Source organism: Monodelphis domestica, chromosome 3, assembly GCF_027887165.1.
Source record: "Monodelphis domestica isolate mMonDom1 chromosome 3, mMonDom1.pri, whole genome shotgun sequence".
NCBI lineage: Eukaryota > Metazoa > Chordata > Mammalia > Didelphimorphia > Didelphidae > Monodelphis > Monodelphis domestica.
In genome coordinates this window covers 317,495,521-317,515,588 of record NC_077229.1, presented here as the reverse complement: position 1 = coordinate 317,515,588, position 20,068 = coordinate 317,495,521, and the positions used below count along the sequence as shown (strand labels likewise).

The 20,068-nt window shown below is 33.8% G+C and overlaps 1 protein-coding gene across 4 annotated transcripts in view; it reads left to right on the top strand.

The window, feature by feature from the left end:
• Nucleotides 1-20,068, top strand: part of ARFGEF1 (ADP ribosylation factor guanine nucleotide exchange factor 1) — a 155,059-nt gene that overhangs the window by 93,677 nt on the left and 41,314 nt on the right. For all 4 annotated transcript variants that reach the window (XM_056824009.1, XM_001368044.5, XM_056824010.1 and 1 more), the window contains exons 18-27: nt 820-991; nt 3,414-3,565; nt 7,656-7,784; nt 8,484-8,642; nt 8,907-9,057; nt 12,296-12,386; nt 13,740-13,780; nt 13,878-14,047; nt 19,278-19,429; nt 19,567-19,739. In XM_056824009.1, coding sequence (XP_056679987.1) covers nt 820-991; nt 3,414-3,565; nt 7,656-7,784; nt 8,484-8,642; nt 8,907-9,057; nt 12,296-12,386; nt 13,740-13,780; nt 13,878-14,047; nt 19,278-19,429; nt 19,567-19,739 — 1,390 coding nt within the window. The remainder of the gene's footprint in view (nt 1-819; nt 992-3,413; nt 3,566-7,655; nt 7,785-8,483; nt 8,643-8,906; nt 9,058-12,295; nt 12,387-13,739; nt 13,781-13,877; nt 14,048-19,277; nt 19,430-19,566; nt 19,740-20,068) is intronic.

Genomic DNA, 20,068 nt, shown 5'->3' with positions numbered 1-20,068 from the left:
AACTTCACAGGATACCTTGCCTAAGGCACTTAATGACAATTACCCTTTTGAATTAGCTAAAGACATATATTTTACTTGTCCTAACATTTCAAATGTTATCATCTTCACTTCCACTACATGTGTACTTTTAACTCCTTTGTGTTCTACTGCAGTGATGATTAGGCTTTTTTTTGCTATATTTAAGGGACCTTCATTTAATATTTGTAAGAATTTTTAATAGAGCTCTCCAACTTGGCTGAGGACTGTTTCCATCTGCATTATCTTATCATCCCCCATTCAAAATTCACATTACTTAGTATCAGACTGAGATGAGATCGTGTAGGGCAGCATTTGTCTGTCTAAACCTGTCAACTTTGTCTTACATTTCATTAACATTTGGGCAAACAATGTTGGTTTAGTAGAAGGAGCTACACTTTTTCTAATGATTTGGAGTCAGAGGAACTAGATCTGAGTGTTGGTTCTGATACTCATTAGCCATTTAACTGAAGGCAAATTACTTTATCTCCCTATGCCTCAGTTCTCTCCTCTGTAAAATGGGAGGAAAACTTTGAGTACCTGCCCTGGTGTTGTGAGGAAAGCGCATCATAAATTATAAAGTGATAAATAAGTTAATAGATAGCTCTATCATATTTTTCTATTTATATACAGAAAATATTCTTGTTTTCTTTTTTCCATTCTTGTTCTTGTATAGTTGAACGTTTTTTCTTTCATGTCTACAAAAGTATACAGAGTCTATTGATTGACTAGATTTGAATTCTAACAAAATGTGTGAAATTTTTATCTTAATTTTCATTGTTTTTTGCTGTTTTTCATGTTTAGGTAAAGAATAAAATGACAAAGGAACAGTATATTAAAATGAATAGAGGTATCAATGACAGTAAAGACCTTCCTGAAGAATATCTGTCAGCCATTTATAATGAAATAGCTGGAAAAAAGATATCAATGAAAGAAACAAAAGAACTAGCAATGCCTACAAAGTCAAGTAAGCAGAGTAAGTACCTAAATTAGTCAGTTACTGATTATCAGTGTGAAAAAAAGGAAGGGCTTTATTATATAACTTCACTGTTGCTCAGTAATAAATTATATGTACTTTGGTGCATGGTAGATGCTTATTTAACAATGTTTATAAAGTCTGTATGACAGCATGATGTTGGAGCTAAATCAGACAAAGAGTATTGATGGGTATGGGGGGAAACTGCTATGTGGAAATAGTCTCAATAAGCTAAATAGGTGTAGGTGGTTAGACTCCATAAATTTCTTACCCTTGGAATTGTGGCTTCTGCTTTAGACCAAGGGTCAATAAATTATAGCAGGAAAACCAAAATAGATAGCCAAAAACGGCTTTGCATTTTAAAATAAAATTTTATTTTATTGGTAAATATAAAAACCACTCTTAGCTCAAAATCCATAAACAGGCAGTAGTTTGCTGATCTCTGCTCTAGGCACAGAGAAGTCAGTCATCTAGCGTTATTAAGTACCTGCTCTGTTCTAGGCACTGTACTAAGCACTTAAGGATACAAAAACAATTCCTGTTCTCAAAGACTTTAGATTCTGATGGAGGAGATAACAGGCAAACAACTTTGTACAAATGATATATACAGGATTAATGGAGAGTAGTCTCAGAGGGAAGGCACTCAGAGTAAAGAGGATCAGGAAAGACTTCTTGTGCAAGGTGAGGCTTCAGCTGATACTTTGAGGAAGTTCAAAGTCAGAGATAATGTTGCAATGATGAGTGACAGCCAGGGAAAATGCTCAATTGGGAGCTGGAATGTCATGTGTGAGCAACAAGTGGATCTCAGAGTATATAATTGAGGGAATAAGGATTAAGAAAGCTGGAAAGAGAAGAATGGGCCAGGTTATTGGTTCAAACAGGCCTATGCTGAAAAGGATGATGTGAAAACCAAGTACCTTTCCCTGAGACTAGGGTGCCAGACATAGGTGAGGAAAGCAAGGCATAGAAGAAATAGGCAGTTCTGGAATTTGAGGTCTCCTCTAATTAACCTCTGAATATGGGCCTTGAGCCAGAAGAGCTAGGTACACATGAGGATGTCCTGCAGAATGAGAGTAAAGTGATCCAGATTTTTAAGTCCTTTGGGAGGAGCATCTCAACAGGGGACTTGGAAACAAAAGAGGTGATTGGATTTACTTTACTCTATGTAATTTTCTTATCCGGAGAAAATTTTATTTAAGTGATCAACCCTTAAAAAATTATACTTCCTGAGTGAAACTTAGTAGTTATTTGTATTCTAATCCCTTCATGCTCTTATGAGAATAAAACCTGACTAAACAGTTGACATTTCACACCTTATATAACTGGATCAATTCCCATATGCCTTTCTAAAAATTTTCCTTTTTGTTATAATCTTGCCAGAGATCCCAAGAATAGGATTTTTCATGTACTGTCATGAACACATTGACACTTTTACAGTTGTTCCATTGTACATTTAGGAAGTTTCACACCTGATTGCTTTTTTTAAGAGGCTGAAAGTGGGACTAGAAAATGGTTTTTCATGTGTTTTTCCTTCCCCAGATATAGGTAAAATGTATAATACAAAAATAATCTGGAAAATTCCTAGTTCTTTTTTATATATGGAATAATGCTTATTTCATCTCAGTACATAGATTGTATTCAGAGACAAAAACAATGGAAAAAAAGTTTGGATAAGAATGTTAAAAAAGATACTCTTCAGCCCCATTTTTGCATTTTCCAAAATATGAAAGAGTAATGCTACAATAATATTCTGGGAATATAATTAGAAAGGGGTAATGAAGATGATGGAAACAGAGAAAGAATTTAAGTCTTTGACTCCAAGACCTAGAAATTTGGATTCAACAGGAGATAGTGAGCAAAGAAAAATGTTGAACTTGATTGATTGATCATTAACTTTTTACTTGAGTTGATAATGATTGTCAGCTATTATGTTTATAACACTCTTAATAAGTACATCTACTTAACTTTTCATTTTCCAACCAAATACAGACTTATCAACCTCTGCCTTTTTACATTCTTATTTATGGTTCTTCTATAATAATTCTCCAAAGGTTCTTCCCTTGCACTTTACCATTACTTGAAAGCTTGGAGGAATCAAACTCATAGAAACTAGAAGCAAGAAAGTTAGGGTGGTACATTGAGACTAAAACACATGACTGTATATTTCTTGACTCCCTATGAAATAACAAGCATGTTTGGTATGAAAAGGCAATTTTCTTTGCCCTTTCAATTAAATACTCTTTGCTCCCAAGTTTCATCTGCTATTCCTGACTGCCATCCTCAGACTTTTTCCTCTAAGCTGTTACTTTATTTACTATTAACCATTACTTTTTTACACTATAAATAAAATGGTAATTGGAAAAAAGCCTTATTTTAAATTTAGTAATATTAACTATGCATATATAAAATAAAATTGTTGCAGATGTAGCCAGTGAAAAGCAGAGGAGACTTCTGTATAATTTAGAAATGGAACAAATGGCTAAGACAGCTAAAGCTCTCATGGAAGCAGTAAGCCACGTTCAAGCACCTTTTACCAGTGCAACTCATCTGGAACATGTGAGACCTATGTTCAAGGTGAGAATTGTTAGTGATTTATGTTAATAAGATATATATATTTTTTTTCATTTAAGTGCTTTAATAGGTAGGAATAATGGCTAGGCCTAAAGTGTTGGTCATATGGGAAATTCAGAATTATGATTGAAATAAAAATGTAAATTCTAAATAAAGACAAGGATAGCACTCTTATACAGTAGTGGTCATTTTATATGAGGGAATGAAAGTAAAGAATGGCCTTTAATATATATAGGTTTAATATAAACTCTAAAGCTATTATTATATGGAAAATAGATTTGATTTATTCCATGGTGGTGCTCTAGCAGGCAAAATTAGGGCCAATGGGTGGAAGTTACAGAAAGAGAATTCAGTTTAATATCACTAGGAATTTCTTAAAAATTAAGACAATCAAAAAATGGAATAGACTGCCATACCATCACTGTAAATTATCAAGTAGAATTTAGGTGGCCATAGTGATAATTTTCTGGTATCTGCCTTCTCCTCTCCCCCACCTCACCCTTTTAATAAGAGGGGCAAACTGATTTTTTTTTTACTTATCGTATAAACCATGTCTAATAATAGATAGTACCAAGAGTCATAATACAATACCAAGAATAAAAACCCTGTCTACAAGTTATTTTAAAACACTGGAAAACTTAAATTCATTTTGAGTGACTTAGTCCTCTTATTTCTTTTCCTATATCAAACAAGAAATGTTTATAGTTACTTTTTTCAGTTTAAAGAGAATTCTTTTTTTTACATAGAAACTAAAATAAAAAGTAAAATAAGTTGAATGGTCACTTATCTTTTCCATAAATGTTGCAACATTTATGCTTTTCTCTGAACATCCTTAGCATTTTTTTTATAAGCTTCAGCTCATTCAGGGGTTTAGTGTTTCTAATAATGTTTTTACAAGTCCACAGTACTGTCTCATTTTAATCTTTCATTTTGAATTTCTCTGTTCCTCTTGAGCTATCTTTCCTTTTAGAATATTAGGACACATTTCTGTTGTTTTTCTTGAGTTTTTGAAGTCTAGTTTTCTAAAGTTTAAGATAAAGCCCTGAATGTGCCCAGTGTTCTCTTTAATAGCTAATCAGAACTTTGTTACCATGATTATTTTTTCCCTTAGGTTTCTATCACTCATATTTAATCGGTTCTTGTTTACCAGAATTAGATCCTGAGTAGCATTTCCATTTACTACTTTCTGGGACATGAACTTAATCAGCCCTTCTTGATTTACCTAAGATACCTGATTTTAATAGAATTAGATTTTATCCATCATCAGTAAGTCATTGCCAAAAATAGATTTTCTTGTTCTTACTAGTACTTGGGGATCCACCTTATTCTCTGAAGCCTGAGATGCATTTTGTTACTCAGAACATCCACATTTACCCTTCCTGAGTTTTGCCTGATATTTATTATCAGTCAGTCAATTAATATTAATTAAGCCCCTTTTATGAGCCAGGCACTGTGCTAAGTGCTAAGGATACAAAAAAAAAAAAGAACCAAAAGCCAGCCCATTTTCTCAAAAACATTACTTTCTTTTTTAAATGTATTTTAAATTAATTTCATTAAATATTTTCCAATTGCATATTTTAAAAGTTCAGCAATTATTTCTTAAAATTTCAAGTTCTATTTTCTCTTCCTTCCTCTTGCCCCCTCCGTTTCCTTGAGAAGGCAAGCAATTTGATATTGATTATACATGTGAAGTCACCCAAAACAGATTTCTATATTCGGCATTTTGCAAAAAACAAACTAGAAAAGTAAAAGTGAAAGTACTTCAATCTGCATTCAGAAACCATCAATTCTCTCTGGAAGTGGATAGCATTTTTCATCATGGATCCTTTGGAATTGTCTTAGATCATTGTCTTGATTAGAAGAATTTCACATTCTGATGAGAGAGACAACATGCAAACAATTAGATAAAAACAAGATTTGGACAGAATAATTTGGGAATGATTAACCTAGGGGAAATACTGAATTTTAGGAGTTTAAGAAAGTCTTCCTTTGGAAGGTAAGATTTAAGATGAGACTTAAATGAAGCTAGGGACACCAGAGATGGAGGTGAGAAGAGAGCATTCCAGGAGTGGAAGATAGTCAGTCTGGAGATAGGGTTTATAGTGTGAAGGATAACAAAGAGGCCAGTATCATTAAATTGCAAAAGTAGTTTAATGTGATGTGACTAAGGTGTAAAAAGACTGGAAAAGGTATTGGGGAAGTGGCAGGCAGGTTAAGAATGCCAAGCAGGATTCATGTTTGATCTTAGAGGTGATAGGGAACCCCTGGAGAGTATTGGAGGAGGAGGTGCAGTATAGATTATATTGCTCTAGCGCTTAGCACAGTGCCTGGGCTTAGTAGACACTTGATAAACTCTAGTTGAATGACTAATGATTCTGAATTTATTTTCATTCATTTGTACTTTTGTCTTCCCATTCTACAACTTGGATAGACTCTTGACAATGTTTTTTCAAAGATGTTTTTTGTTTTATGCCTTTGGATTATTTTTTCTCTTCATGTTTAGGAACTTTAGAAATCTAAAAGGGAAGGAATCTTTTTTTTTTACATACAATCTTTCAGTAAGAAAAAAAATCAGTTGGCTTTAACACGTGATCAGTTGATGACTGCCTACAATAGCAGATACCTTTAATCATTAAAACAGTACCCTCAAGTTTCCTTCCTTACTAATCCTTAAGTGAAAGTATATTCTTACTTTTCTCTGTACTACTTTTCTGCTACTAACTTCCCAAAACAAGAAACTTGACTTTAAATTTTCTTAAGGGCTTAGAAAATGGCTTAGATTATCTCCTTCACCTTAAGCCTTGTTTTCCCAAGTATCTTTTAAAGAAGTTTCCCTTCAAACAGGGAAACATCTATGGCCAAATGAATAGTACTGGACCTCTTACTAACTATGTGATTCTAAGGAAGTCTTAAGAGACATTAAGTATGTGTCTAAGCCTGTACAATGGGGAACATGCTATTTTCCACCTAGGGCTGTTGGGAAGAATCAAATGAGATCAAAGTCAGGATATAATAAATATCAATCCTCATTTTTATTCTCTCTGCACTTCTATACTGTCATTCAGCAGATTGTGCCTAACATTGTTAATTAAGTTCGTGCCAATAAAACATGAACAAGACAGTGTTTATAGGGGGTGGTGAGCACTTATAGGGACTATATTGTAAATTGGATAAGAAGCAGACTGATGTTCAGAGGAATTAAAGCTGCTGAAAGTCCAAATGATATATTTTGGATCATTGCCATCCATCCAAATTTTCGTCTGAAGTGATTAGCAGAAAGATTATACAGTTAGATTTCATGATGTTGAGGTTTGATTTTGAGGCATTTCTTGTAGTGAAAGCCAGACTCATCTGTGTTACCCTAAGCAAGTTTCAGATCCTTTGATCCTTTGTATTTTCATCTCTAAAATAAAGATAATCATTTACTTAACAATACAGGGCTATTGTGATTTAAAAACTAAGCAAAAGAAAAAACATTTACCTTAAAGCATTATATAAATGTGAGGTAAATAACATATAAATGAAATGGGGCTCTTCCTAAATTCCGGGCTCTTGTTTCTCCCACTTCTGGGCAGTTGTCTAAATAGAACAGAAACTTTTTCATCGCATGAGGGAACAAGGTTAAAATTTTTTTCCAGCATCTAGTTTAAGAAAACAAATGCAGTTACTGAAATTACATAAATGATTGAAAGCCCTAAAACCAATAATTGGGCATTTAGGATTTCTAAATGGAATACTTTGAGAGTATGAAAAGCTATTCGTTAAAAAAAAATTTATATTTTTGTGCGTCAGTCTTTGATGTTTTACTTGGAGTTAATGTTTTATAGCTGTTGTATTTAAAACAAGTTTAAATACTGCATTTACTGTTCTTGGAGAAAAAAAAAACTACCTTGCCAGAACTCATTTTGCCATAAATTACATTTTTAATGTAATCTAAATTTTAAATTTTCATTTTCTTTATTCAGACAATATTTTAGAGCTTCTCAGACATTTTTTCATTCTTTATGAAAATCAGTATATTATCATCATAGAGTAATGGATGGATATACTGGTTCAATTCCAAAAACATATTATGTTTTTTTAATTTTTCTAGTTGGCTTGGACACCTTTTCTGGCTGCATTCAGTGTAGGCCTACAAGATTGTGATGATACTGAAGTGGCTTCTCTTTGTCTGGAGGGCATAAGATGTGCAATCAGAATTGCTTGCATTTTCAGCATTCAGGTAACGTGGAATTTAAGAATTGAATGTTTTGATATGATTGGCTTTTGTAGTAAACTGAAAATGTTATTTTTGTCAATATAGTGTATAAGTACAAAAAAAATCTTCTTGTTTATCTTCTCTGAAAATGAAATAAGATTTTGTGGAGTTCATTCAGTCAAGTGAAGTTTAAATTAAAATTTCCACTAAGCTTTTTCAGTTGTTTTGTGTGGTTTCTGATATATTAAAAATCAGAAGACATGCTGGAGAATCTAGAGAATGTTTTAAAGAACATTTTATAAATTTTTACTACCTACATAATATGACTGGAATATTTTATTTAAATGTGTTTGAAAATTTAACATTTACAAAGTTTCACATTTTTACTACCTACATGATCATGATGACAGAATATTTTGTTTAAATGTGTTATAAATTTTAACATTTACAGTTATTTTCAAATTCACAGTTACTTTCAAATCTACACTTGATAATCTGTATGTGAACATAGCTGTCCTGTGATTAAAACAGACTTTCTGTGTCTTTTTTTAGAAACTATGTTTTTATTCCTGTATCTGATACATATAATTTAGTCTGAAACAGATGTAACATATATACACACATACATACTTGCATCCACTGGTCCAGAAGTGTTTTGGTTTTTTTTACCCCATTCAACCAACTAATGCTCTTTTTTCTGTTTCCCTTTTCATTCACCCAAAGCTTGAAAGAGATGCTTATGTCCAGGCACTAGCAAGATTCACTTTGCTCACAGTGAGTTCAGGAATCACTGAAATGAAGCAGAAGAACATTGATACAATAAAGACACTCATCACAGTGGCTCATACAGATGGAAACTATTTAGGAAATTCATGGCATGAGGTATATATATATATACACATATATATATAATTTGTTTATTGTCATTTATAATGCATTTTTGTTCTATGTGATATGTTGGTACTAAATAGTTAAAACAGTGAATATAGTTGAAATACTTTGGGGAGAACTTATTTTCAATAAATATGAGATACTATAAAAAGTTACAACATTTTACAGTAAAAATTTATTTTTTCTTTTGAAAAACCATTGCTACCCATTTCAGTCCATTTAAAGATATTGGTTTGTTGTTTGTTTATTATTAAGATACTAAAATGCATCAGTCAGTTGGAGCTTGCACAACTAATAGGAACTGGAGTGAAGCCGCGCTATATCTCTGGCACTGTCCGAGGCAGAGAAGGCTCTTTCAGTGGAACAAAGGACCAGGCTCCAGATGAGTTTGTGGGTTTGGGACTAGGTGAGAATTTTCTAAATAGGTTTTTGGGGGGGAGGTGGGAAGGGGATTTGTCTGGGATGGGAAGATTAAAATTTATTTTTTAACTTCTAATTAAGAGTATTTTTCTAATAGCATTAAAGTATTTTCTGAAGAGTTTTGTGAGATTCCTTTGTTATCTATTTTTGTGTGATAATTCAGGATAAGTATAAATGGAGAAAAATCTATCTGGTAGGACTATGCCTAGGTCCTTCCAGTTTTCATTTGGAAGAATGGTAGAGGTTGGGAGCAAAAGATGCAAATGAAGAGCCATTTGAGTTAGGCAAGAACATGGAGTCCTGTCAGAAAGAGGAGGAGACCCAAGAAATTATATGGCTGAGAAGAAACTAAAGGAAAATTGGTTTTGAGGTCCAGGCAACTTCTTAATACACACAAATAATTACCTTATGCCATTTTGAATTGGAACTTTATTTCTTTGGAATTTTCCCTATCTAATTGCTTCTAACCAAAAAAAGAAATCCTAAAAAAAAACGAAGTAGATATTGTATTTGTTTCAGCAAAGGAGAGAGCAAAGATGCATTCATATTTTATTTAAATTTTATTTATTTGTTTTTTAATATTATATATACATATAATAGATAGATAGATAGATAGATAGATAGATAGATAGATAGATAGATAGATAGATAGATAGATAGATAGATAGATAGATAGATAAAACCAGTACATGTAATAACAAATTTCCACACAAGTTTTCCTAAGTTACATTATTCAACTTAGCTCCCTCCCTTCCTTCCCTTCCCCATCTTGGTGCTGGAAGGCAATTTGATCTTGGTTACATACTTATTATCATGCAAAACATTTCTATATAGTTCATTTTTGTAAGAGAGGAATCTTATAAAACCAAAACCCCAAAACATAAACCCAGATAAACAATTAGTATGCTTTCATCTGCATTCTGACTCTAACAGCTCTTTCTCTGGAGGTAGATACCATTCTTTGTCCTAAGTGCCTCAAAATTATCCTGGATCATTTTTGCTAGCAATGGCTAAGTCTATGATGTTTGATCATTCCATCATATTGCTGTTACTGAGTACAATGTTTTCCTGGTTCTGCATATTTCACTCTGCATCAGTCTATGAAGGTCTTTCCAAAATCATCCTGTTCATCATTCCTTACAGCAGAAAAGAATTCACTCACCATTGTATACCACAGTTTGTTCGGACATTCCATAAATGATGAACACCCCTTTAATTTTTCCAATTCTTTTCCACCAGAAAAAGCAGCCATAATTTTTTTTGTACAAGTAGGGCCTTTCCCTTTTTTTTTTTTAAATCTCTTCAGGATACAGACCTCATAGTGGTATTATCAAAACTGCATTCTTGATCCAAGGTTGAATGGATAATTCTTGAGAAGTTATATTCATTTATGGTAATAAGGAAACAAGTGAATGAGACTTGGAAATGGAGTCCAAATTCTTAAGATCCACTATAACTGGCATGTAAGACTTAGGAATTCCTACTAACAGAGGAGCCATATGCCAACAACTTGCTGATCAGATGTGGGAATCCAAAGCAATTAATGACCATTACAAGTTGCCTATATGTATTTGTGCCTAAAGAATATACTCTTAAATGATTATAAAGATAGTTCTATTTAGGGGCTTAGAGAGGACAGCAACAATAAGGATTAATATGTTATTTCTTGTAGATTATGGTCTTCATTGTCTTGTTATAATAAATTATCTTTAAAATATCAGCTGGCATATTGTATTCATTTATCATTTACATATCAAACACCTGCTACTATATGTGGAGAGAAGTAATCATGATGGTTAAAAAAAATTTGTCCATCCTATAGGAATATCAGTTGAAGGAACTCCACATGTTCTCTAATGGAGAAGAGAAACTGAGAAAACATGCTATCTCTCTTTGCGTATGACTTAGAAGAGAGAACAGATGTGTTCTTCTTTGCTCAGAGGTCAGAACCCTGAGCAGTAAGTAGAAATTGTAAACAAGGAAAATATGCACTTGATAAAAAGAAAGGATTCCTTATATTTCATTTCCCGAAGATGAAATTGGTTGTCCTAGGATTAAGTGGATTACTCTCTCCTCTCTTACTAGAAATGTTTAAGCAAAATGTAGATGACTACTTGTCAGAAATGTTATACAGGAGTGGGATTTTCATTTAGGCATGAATTGAATTAAATGGTCTTTAAGATGCCTCCATAGCAATTCTGAAATTCTGTAAATATGTCCTCAGCATTTTGCTAGTACTGTGAGGGTTTAATAAAGGTATGATAAAAGGATTGAAAGAAAGCCAGGTAGGAGAATGTTAAGAGAGAAATGTGAGAAGATAGAACCATGTAAAATTTCAGAGGGTAAAAATAAGTAAGAATTAGAATTTCATCTTATAGGCACAAGGGAACCAGCAGTTGTGGGGGAAAGATTAAGCAAAGTATGATGAAAGCTGCTTATTCAGGAGATTGATCTGACAAAAATTCATGCAAAGTGGATTAGCGAAGGATGAAACAAGAGGCCATGAGACAAAAATGCAAAATGGTGGATCCAAAGACTGAAATAGTAACAATAGAAATGGAAAGATATTTGTATAAACATTTCAAAGAACAAATCAGTAATGACTTCTTGATTCATCAGTAGACTAGAAGAGGTAAAAGAGAAGAGAAATAAAGGATTACTCCTAGGATTACAAGTTTGGGTAACTGGGAAATAGGTGCTTGCCATTGATGAAAATAGGAAGTCTTAAAAATAAAAGGATGGTGATCAATTTAGTTTTGAAATTGTGAGATTTGAAGTGAAAATAGGACATCCAATTGGGAGTAGCAGACTGTAACTAAACTCAAAAGTCAGGATTAGAGATACAGATTTGGAAATCATCATTGTAACATGAGTCTAGATAGTCCTGGATTTTCTTGGTAAATTGAGAGCCATTTTATCCTAAATAACTTGGGACTAATTTTATTAGATCATGGGGTTTATATTTTAATATATTTACATTTTGTGATGCTTAGAATCACATTTTGTATCTCTGTAAGCCACCTTTATATTTTTAGCAATAATGTGTATATTTGGCAACCCTAAGATATTGGTACCAATGATGTTTATGGGAGAAAAAATAGCTCATAAAACCTATTTCTAAGCAGGAGAATTGATTCTAGTTATTTATCAATTATAATGATATGCCTTTACTGAACTGTCTGTCTCAAAAAGTTGAAATGACTGATTAATTTATTTTGTGGTAGTTGGAGGAAATGTGGACTGGAAACAGATAGCAAGTATTCAAGAATCCATTGGAGAAACCAGCTCTCAAAGTGTTGTTGTTGCTGTAGATAGGTAAGGTATTCATTTCGTTTCCTTTTCAGTTCACTACTATTTGAACTACTTAAAAGAACAAAAGAGTTATTAGAAAGTTTAGATATTTAGAGGAACTTCTAGAATTACCTTTAACTTAGTATTTTTTCCAGATTAGTGTCTCTGTGTATGTATCTCTACACATATATGATTAAATAAACTTAATATGCTAATATAAAAAGAATAGAAACAAGTAAATTTATGGATTTTAAATTGAAATTTTAGTAAGAAAGCAATGGCCTAGGTGAAAGAAAATAAATGCTTCTATATTTTTTACTTTATTACTTCTTAAGCATTTAATTGATTAAATCTATGGTTATAACCTTTACATTCTTACACACTATGTTGCATTTCTACACTAGTTGTCTTTCTTTTCTTGTTGTCTTGTGTCCTTGAAAACTTTGTCCTTAGACTTCTTCTCTTTTCTCCCTAAGTTCTTTCTTTGGGCCATTTTATCTACTCCTCTAGCTTCCGTTCCCATCTCTAAGTAAAATATTTCTTATTTAATTGAATCCACTCCTCTGAACATTGTCTACCTATCAGCTATCTCTACATGAACATAATGTGAACACATTCAAAACTCATTCATCATTTTTGTGTCGAAATTATGTCTTTCCCAGCCTCTTTGTTTCAATGATACCACCATCTTCCTATGTAATCAGGTCCAAAATCTTGACATCAGTGATTTTCCAAGCCCTGTCTATTCTATTTCTGAAGTCTCTTTCCCACTCTGTCTCTTCTCATATGCTTAGACTGCCACTGCCTATACCCACACAAGACCTTATTGCCTCTTTCCTCAAAAAGTATTAGTCTCCTAATTACTCTCTCTTCTCTCACTCTTCACAGTACTTTTCACTAAATTAACCTTCCTACTGCATAGATATAACCTATACATCGGCACTTCCTTGCTCCCAAAACTTTGAGTGATTCTTCCTTACATGCAGGTTGAAATGCAAATTAAAATCCTGACATTTAAGCTCATCTACAATATGTCTTCAGCCTGTCATTCAGTCAAATTTCATCCTATCCCCTTTTATGCACTCCATTTGAGCCAATATGGTTCATTACCTATTTTTAGAATGTTTCCTGCATTCTCCTTTTATACAATAACTTGACTTTTAGAACCCAGAGCCAGAACACATTTACTTCACATTTCCACATTATTGAAGTCTTTCCCTTTAAAAATGCATCTAAGTAATGCTTTTTGCAGTAATCTCTGCACCAACTAAAAATGCCTTATCCCTCTTCAAATCCCTCATGACATCTTTTGTATTCCTTTCCTTTGTTAATCATGGATTTTTCTCCCTCTTCTTCACTTGCCTGCCCTCTGACCAGAATATTTACGGGGTCTACAAGGCTTGATGGAAATGCTATTGGTAAGTATGTAAACTTATTGTCACATTTACAGATTGACCTTTTGATTAAAAAAGTTTAAGATTGAGTTAACAATTTCAATCTATATTTGCTTTACAGTGGATTTTGTCCGTTGGCTTTGTGCTGTGTCTATGGATGAATTGCTTTCTACTACACATCCTCGAATGTTTAGTCTGCAGAAGATAGTAGAAATCTCTTATTATAACATGGGAAGAATAAGATTGCAGTGGTCTAGAATTTGGGAAGTCATTGGAGACCATTTTAATAAGGTATCTAGTTATTATACACGTGTCATTTATAAAGTCCTCTGTTGCCTCACTATAGCTTTGAGAAAACTGCTTTCTTGAAGATTATTCCAATAGAATACTAATGCTTAGAGATTCTACCAAAATCAAAAGGGTTTGAATATAGACATGACTATCCTAGCTAAATTTGGGAATACTCCCAGAAATTTGGTCATAATATTGCATGAAAGAAATAAAATGACCTTGATTCTATGAGCTCCTACTACTAGTCACATAATCTTCCTAGGCTTCAGTTTTTGGTTTTTGTTGTTGTTTTTTTAATATTATAAAATGAAAATTTGGTTATATACAGCCTTCAGCTTTAAATCTATAATCTTTTACCTGCCAGTAGTGGCAGAAAATGGAACAAAGGAAGCTAAGAATAAAAGAGTTCTTAGACTTTCTACAAGCACTAACTATCTGTACTCTAAACATACAGTATGTGTTCAGAAACCTACAAGAAAATGAATCATGTCTGTCTATGTCAGCATTCAATTAGCAGATTCAAATTCAATCAACAAACATTAAGCACCTCCCGTGTGCCAGGCATTTGCTAGGTACTGGGGAATATAAATACAGAGAACCAATTCCTGCTCTGAAAGAGTATGCATTCTTTTGGGGCAAGGGGGTATAAAGTTTATTGACAAAACCAATATTCTTGACTTGTATAATCACAAAGTGACATTTAAAACTTAAAAAATCCATTAGAGCCTACTCAAGATAGTTAGGAAGTTGTGTCATTCTCAAAACTTAGCTCCTTCTAGATATTTTGTTGTGGGGTTTTTTTGGCAGCAAATATTGGTAACTTGTATCACAAATTGATATACAATGATCCTTCACCTATCATGGAAATTACATTCCAGAGACCTCCCCTCCCCCCACAATAGGATGAAAATCTGCAAAGTAGCAGCATTATATTTATTTTATTATTCTTGGATGGTAAGCATCTTCTTCTGGCTGTTGGGTTCATTGCCAGAAGCCTTAGAAGGCACAGAATGTTTGGGTCGCATTAGGGCTTTAAATAAATTCAAACTTTTATGAAAACTTTACAAAAACACAACACTGCAGAACACTACATGCAACGATCAGATGTTAATGTGAAGTGAACAAGGAGAGATACTGAACATATGGGAATAGTACAGGAGAGCAAACAGACCAATGGTAGAGTCCCTGAGCCAATCAGTGTCCAGGATACAGAATACAGCCCTGTAGTTGGTTGCCTTTCATTCCATCAGCCAATAGTATGCATGTACAATCTCATGTTGGCAAATTAGCATAAGTGGTGGTGGTACTGCATTTCCATTGTGTACAGTATGTACAGCAAAATCCTATGATATAGCAAAAAACTGCACAATACCGAGTTAGATGATTTAAAACACACACACACACACACACACACACACACACACACACACACACACACACTCCCCTGTAATATAGTGAAGTCATGATAAGTGAACCACAATATAGTGGCGGATGACTGTATGTTGCTTATATAAGGTGGGCCAAAGGGAGGTGTGAAGAATGCATGTTACACAGATAAGCAAAAAGAAAAGAAAGTACTTGAGATGTAATGCATTTCATTTTTAGACCCCTGAAAAATAATTTTAAGTTTTTAATTTATTATTAAATTATGAATTTATAAATAAAAATTATTAAAATTTTTAATTTTAAGCTTCTAATTTTTTTTAAATACCAGCTTGGTACCTTCTACCTTATTAACAACTTTTCGATTTAGAATTAGTCATTTAATTTGTTTGGGATCTGTTCCATCACTAGATATCAACATTTTTAACATGGACATTGGATCCATAATAATCCCTCTAATAATGCAGGTAACAAAGTAGCATTCTATAATTTAGAGTCATAGATAGTTGCCTGAGGCCACTAAGAAGTTAAGTGACTTGTTGAGAGTCTCCCAGTCAGTATATTCCAGTTTCTATACTTGTTCCCAGATCTTATTGATGAACTAGGACTTTCATCCACATCATTTTCTTCTTTGATATTATATCTTTAAACTATACTATCAGGATCTTAGTTTTATGGCTTTGGGACTAGAAGAGATCTTGGTTCATTGACTCCAACACCATAACTTTTTTACCAATTCCATGTAATTTCCACACAAGCTTTCCTAAGTTATATGATCGAACTTATCTCCTTCCCTCCCTTCACTTCCCCTTCCCAGTGCTGGCAGGCAATTTGTTCTGGGTTATACATGTATTATCAATGAGCATGCATTCTTAATAGAGGGGGAAATATGTATAATTATTTATATGCATATAAATAGAAAAGAAAATGTATATATACACATATACATATATATGTGTAGAATAATTACAAATAAGTGCAGAGTGGTTAAATACAAGGCATTTAGCTCACATTCCAGTGGTGGATACTAGTATATTTTAAAATATTGGTCAGTCAGTAAATATCTAAGTGCTTATTGAATCCTAGATACTGTGTGCTAAGTGTTAGAAATACAAAGAAAGGCAAAAGACAGTCCTTATTCTCAAGAAGCTCACAATCTCATAGGGAAAAACAGTATACAAACAATTGTGTACGAACAGGCTATATTCAGGATGTATACAAAAGTTATCTATAGAGGAAAGGCACTGGTATGAAACTATTTGGAAAGGCTTCCTATAGAAAATGAGGTTTTAGTTATGACTTGATGGAAGCCAAGAAAAGGAGATGGTGAGAACATTCCAGGATTGGAGGACAGCCAATGAAAATACCCAGTCAGAAGATTGAGTGTCTTCTTTAAGGAGTAGCAAGGAAGATATTGTCACTACATCAAAGAGTATGTGGTAAGATCTTAGTAAGGTATAGAAAATGGGGAGAAGTGGAGTTAGGTTCCAAAATGCTATGAATGCCAAACAGAGAATTTTATATTTGGACAACCAGTTGAATTTACTGAATAGAGGGGTGAGACAGTCAGACCTGTGCTTTAGAAAAATCACTTTCATGGCTGACTGGTGGACAGACTGGAGCAGAGAAAGATCTATGGCAAATAGACCCACCAACTATTGCCTATTGCACCAGGCTATTGTAGTAGTCCAGGTATGAGATGAGAATGTACATGAAAGTGGTAGTTATAGCAGAGGAGGAAAAGAATGCATTTGAGAGATATTACAAAGATGAAAGCAGGCCTTGGCAACAGATGGGATGTGGGGGACTAAGAAGAAGTGAGGAGTCAAGGATTAAGGAAAGGGGAAGAGAATAAACATTTATGCCTTCGCAGCATGTACTATGTGCTAAATGCTGTGATAAGTGCTTTAGAAATATTGTGACATTGAATACCTTCAACATCCTTGAAAGGCTGATACTATTTTTGTATTGTACAGCTAGGGAAATTGAGGCAAATCACAGTTTAAAAAAATTGCCCAGAATTACAAAACGAGTAAGTGTGTGAAGTTAGATTTGAAATTAGGTCTTCCTGACTCAGGGCCCAGTACACTATCCATTGCATTGCATAGCTGTCTCATATGACACCTAAGTTATATATGCCCAGGAAGCTTAAGAAAATGGCAATGCCCTTCATAGAAATAGGGAAGATTGAAAGAGGGGAAATTTTGAGAGGAGTAGAGGGGTAACGAGTTCAGTTTTGGACATGTCTAATTTAAAAAGTTCGAGTTGTCAAATAGGCAATTGGATATATAAGGCTGGTGTTAAGCAAAGAGTTTAGTGCTGGAGAAGTTGATTTAAATCATTAGTACAGAGATGATCATATAATCCATGGAACCTTATGAAATCACCTAGTGAAATAGTATATTGCATAAATAGAAAATTAAATACATAGATGAATACACAAAGTATTTTATTGTAAGGTAGTTTGAGAGGGAGGATATCTTAAGGTGAACAGGAAAAGCTTCTTGTAAAAGATGGTGTTTGAATCTGAAAGCAAGAGAGATTTTGCCAGGCAGGGTATAAAAATGGAATGCATTCCAGATATGTGGGAGAGTCAGAGAAGATGCAAGATGGAATCTGAATGCGAATCAAAGCAAACCCTTCTTCACTTCATTTCTTTTTATTTTTTCATTTTCTTTGGATGGCAAGCTTATACAACGTAACTTTTATTCACCAATATTTTTCTTAGATTTATCCTAATTCAGACACTGCAAACAGATATCACACACACACACACACACACACACACACACACACACACACACACACACACAAATGTGACTTTTCTGTAAATAATATCATTATAAAATATTAAAGTACCCTGTGGATGACATACTTATGATTCCACATAACAGTCTTTGACCAATATATTTGTACTTTGAAAATGAACTGTTTTAGGGGCAATTAGGTAGCACAGTGAATAGAATGGCAGGCCTGGAGTCAGGAGGATCCAGGTTCAGATCTGACTTCAGACATTTCCTAGCTATATGACCTTGAGGAAATCACTTAAACTTAATTGCCTAGCTCTGTTTTGCCTTAGAATTGACCCTAAATCAGTAGGTGTAAGTTTTTTTGTTTTTTGTTTTAAACAAACATGTTTTTATAACTTAGGTAGAATTAGGTAGAACATTCACTCCCAAATATATAGAATCCTAGGTAGGTACAGTAGAGCCTTCTTATCCCCAGTTTCACTTTCTGTGGTTTTAGTTATCCCTAGTCAACCAAGGCATACCTGGCATACCTAGAACAGTGGTCTTCCCCCTTTCCCTCCAATAACTTTCTTCTGCTTTCACATTCACTTTTTTTTAAGGGTTGGGTTTTTTTTGAGGGTAGGAGACCTCTGAGTGCTGAACACAGGAACAGAGGGCACATATATGTGGGATTTGCAGCACATGTATATGAAAAAAGTAGCAGAAGGGGGGTGGGGCAGACCACTGCAGTGAGAAGTCCCATGCTTCTAGCTTGACCTCAGGTAATTGAAACAGCCTCCACACCTCCATGCTTTAAGGTCAGAGTAACTAAAACTATGGACACACCTCTTGCTCTTTGGGTTGATCACAACTATGGAAACAGAAACCTCATAAGGGAGCCCTATTGTTATTGTTTGGCCTTTGTATAAAATTCTTGTTTAAGATTTCAAATAATCTTTAGACTCATGCTTCGTTTTCTTACTGACTAATGATAGTGTTTGTATCTATTGTATGGCCTTTTTTCAGTTTATATTCACTTCCAAATTATGTTGGCCAAAATACACATAAAATTAATTTTCAATGTTAACATTGATGCTTTATATCTCTTGTCACAACAGGTTGGCTGCAACCCCAATGAAGATGTAGCTATTTTTGCAGTAGACTCCTTGAGGCAATTATCAATGAAGTTCTTAGAGAAAGGAGAACTTGCAAATTTCCGATTTCAGAAGGATTTCTTAAGACCATTTGAACATATAATGAAGAGAAACAGGTAATAATCAGTTATTCCTGAGAAATAAAAAAACACCTTAATATCATTTATTAATTTTCAGTAGTTTTTTTAAGTGCAGATTTGTTTTTATCAATATTTTATCAGTTCACATCTCAACAATTATGTTTATCTTTTAGATCTCCCACCATTCGAGATATGGTTGTACGATGTATTGCACAAATGGTTAACTCACAAGCTGCTAACATCCGCTCAGGCTGGAAGAACATCTTCTCAGTATTTCACCTAGCTGCCTCAGATCAGGATGAAAGTATTGTGGAGCTTGCATTTCAAACAACAGGGCATATTGTTAGTAAGTACTGTTTTAACTTTATAGGAAAACTTTTTGTGCAGGGAAAAAAAAACACATCCTAAAAGTCTTAATAATTTTAATCTTTAATAGTTTGTATAACTTAGATAGGGCATATATACTCCCAGTATATATAGTTATTGTAATATCATTCTCTGAAGTATATTTGCATATAATTTGACCAGAGTAAATATACTTTGAAAATAACAAATATATATTTAAGGATTCTTCATCAAATAGAAGAATTACTATAGTAAAATCAGACCAGTTGGACCAGCTACCTTAGTATTCTGTACTCAGACGGAGCTGCTCCCCTTCCCCTCTCTACCATA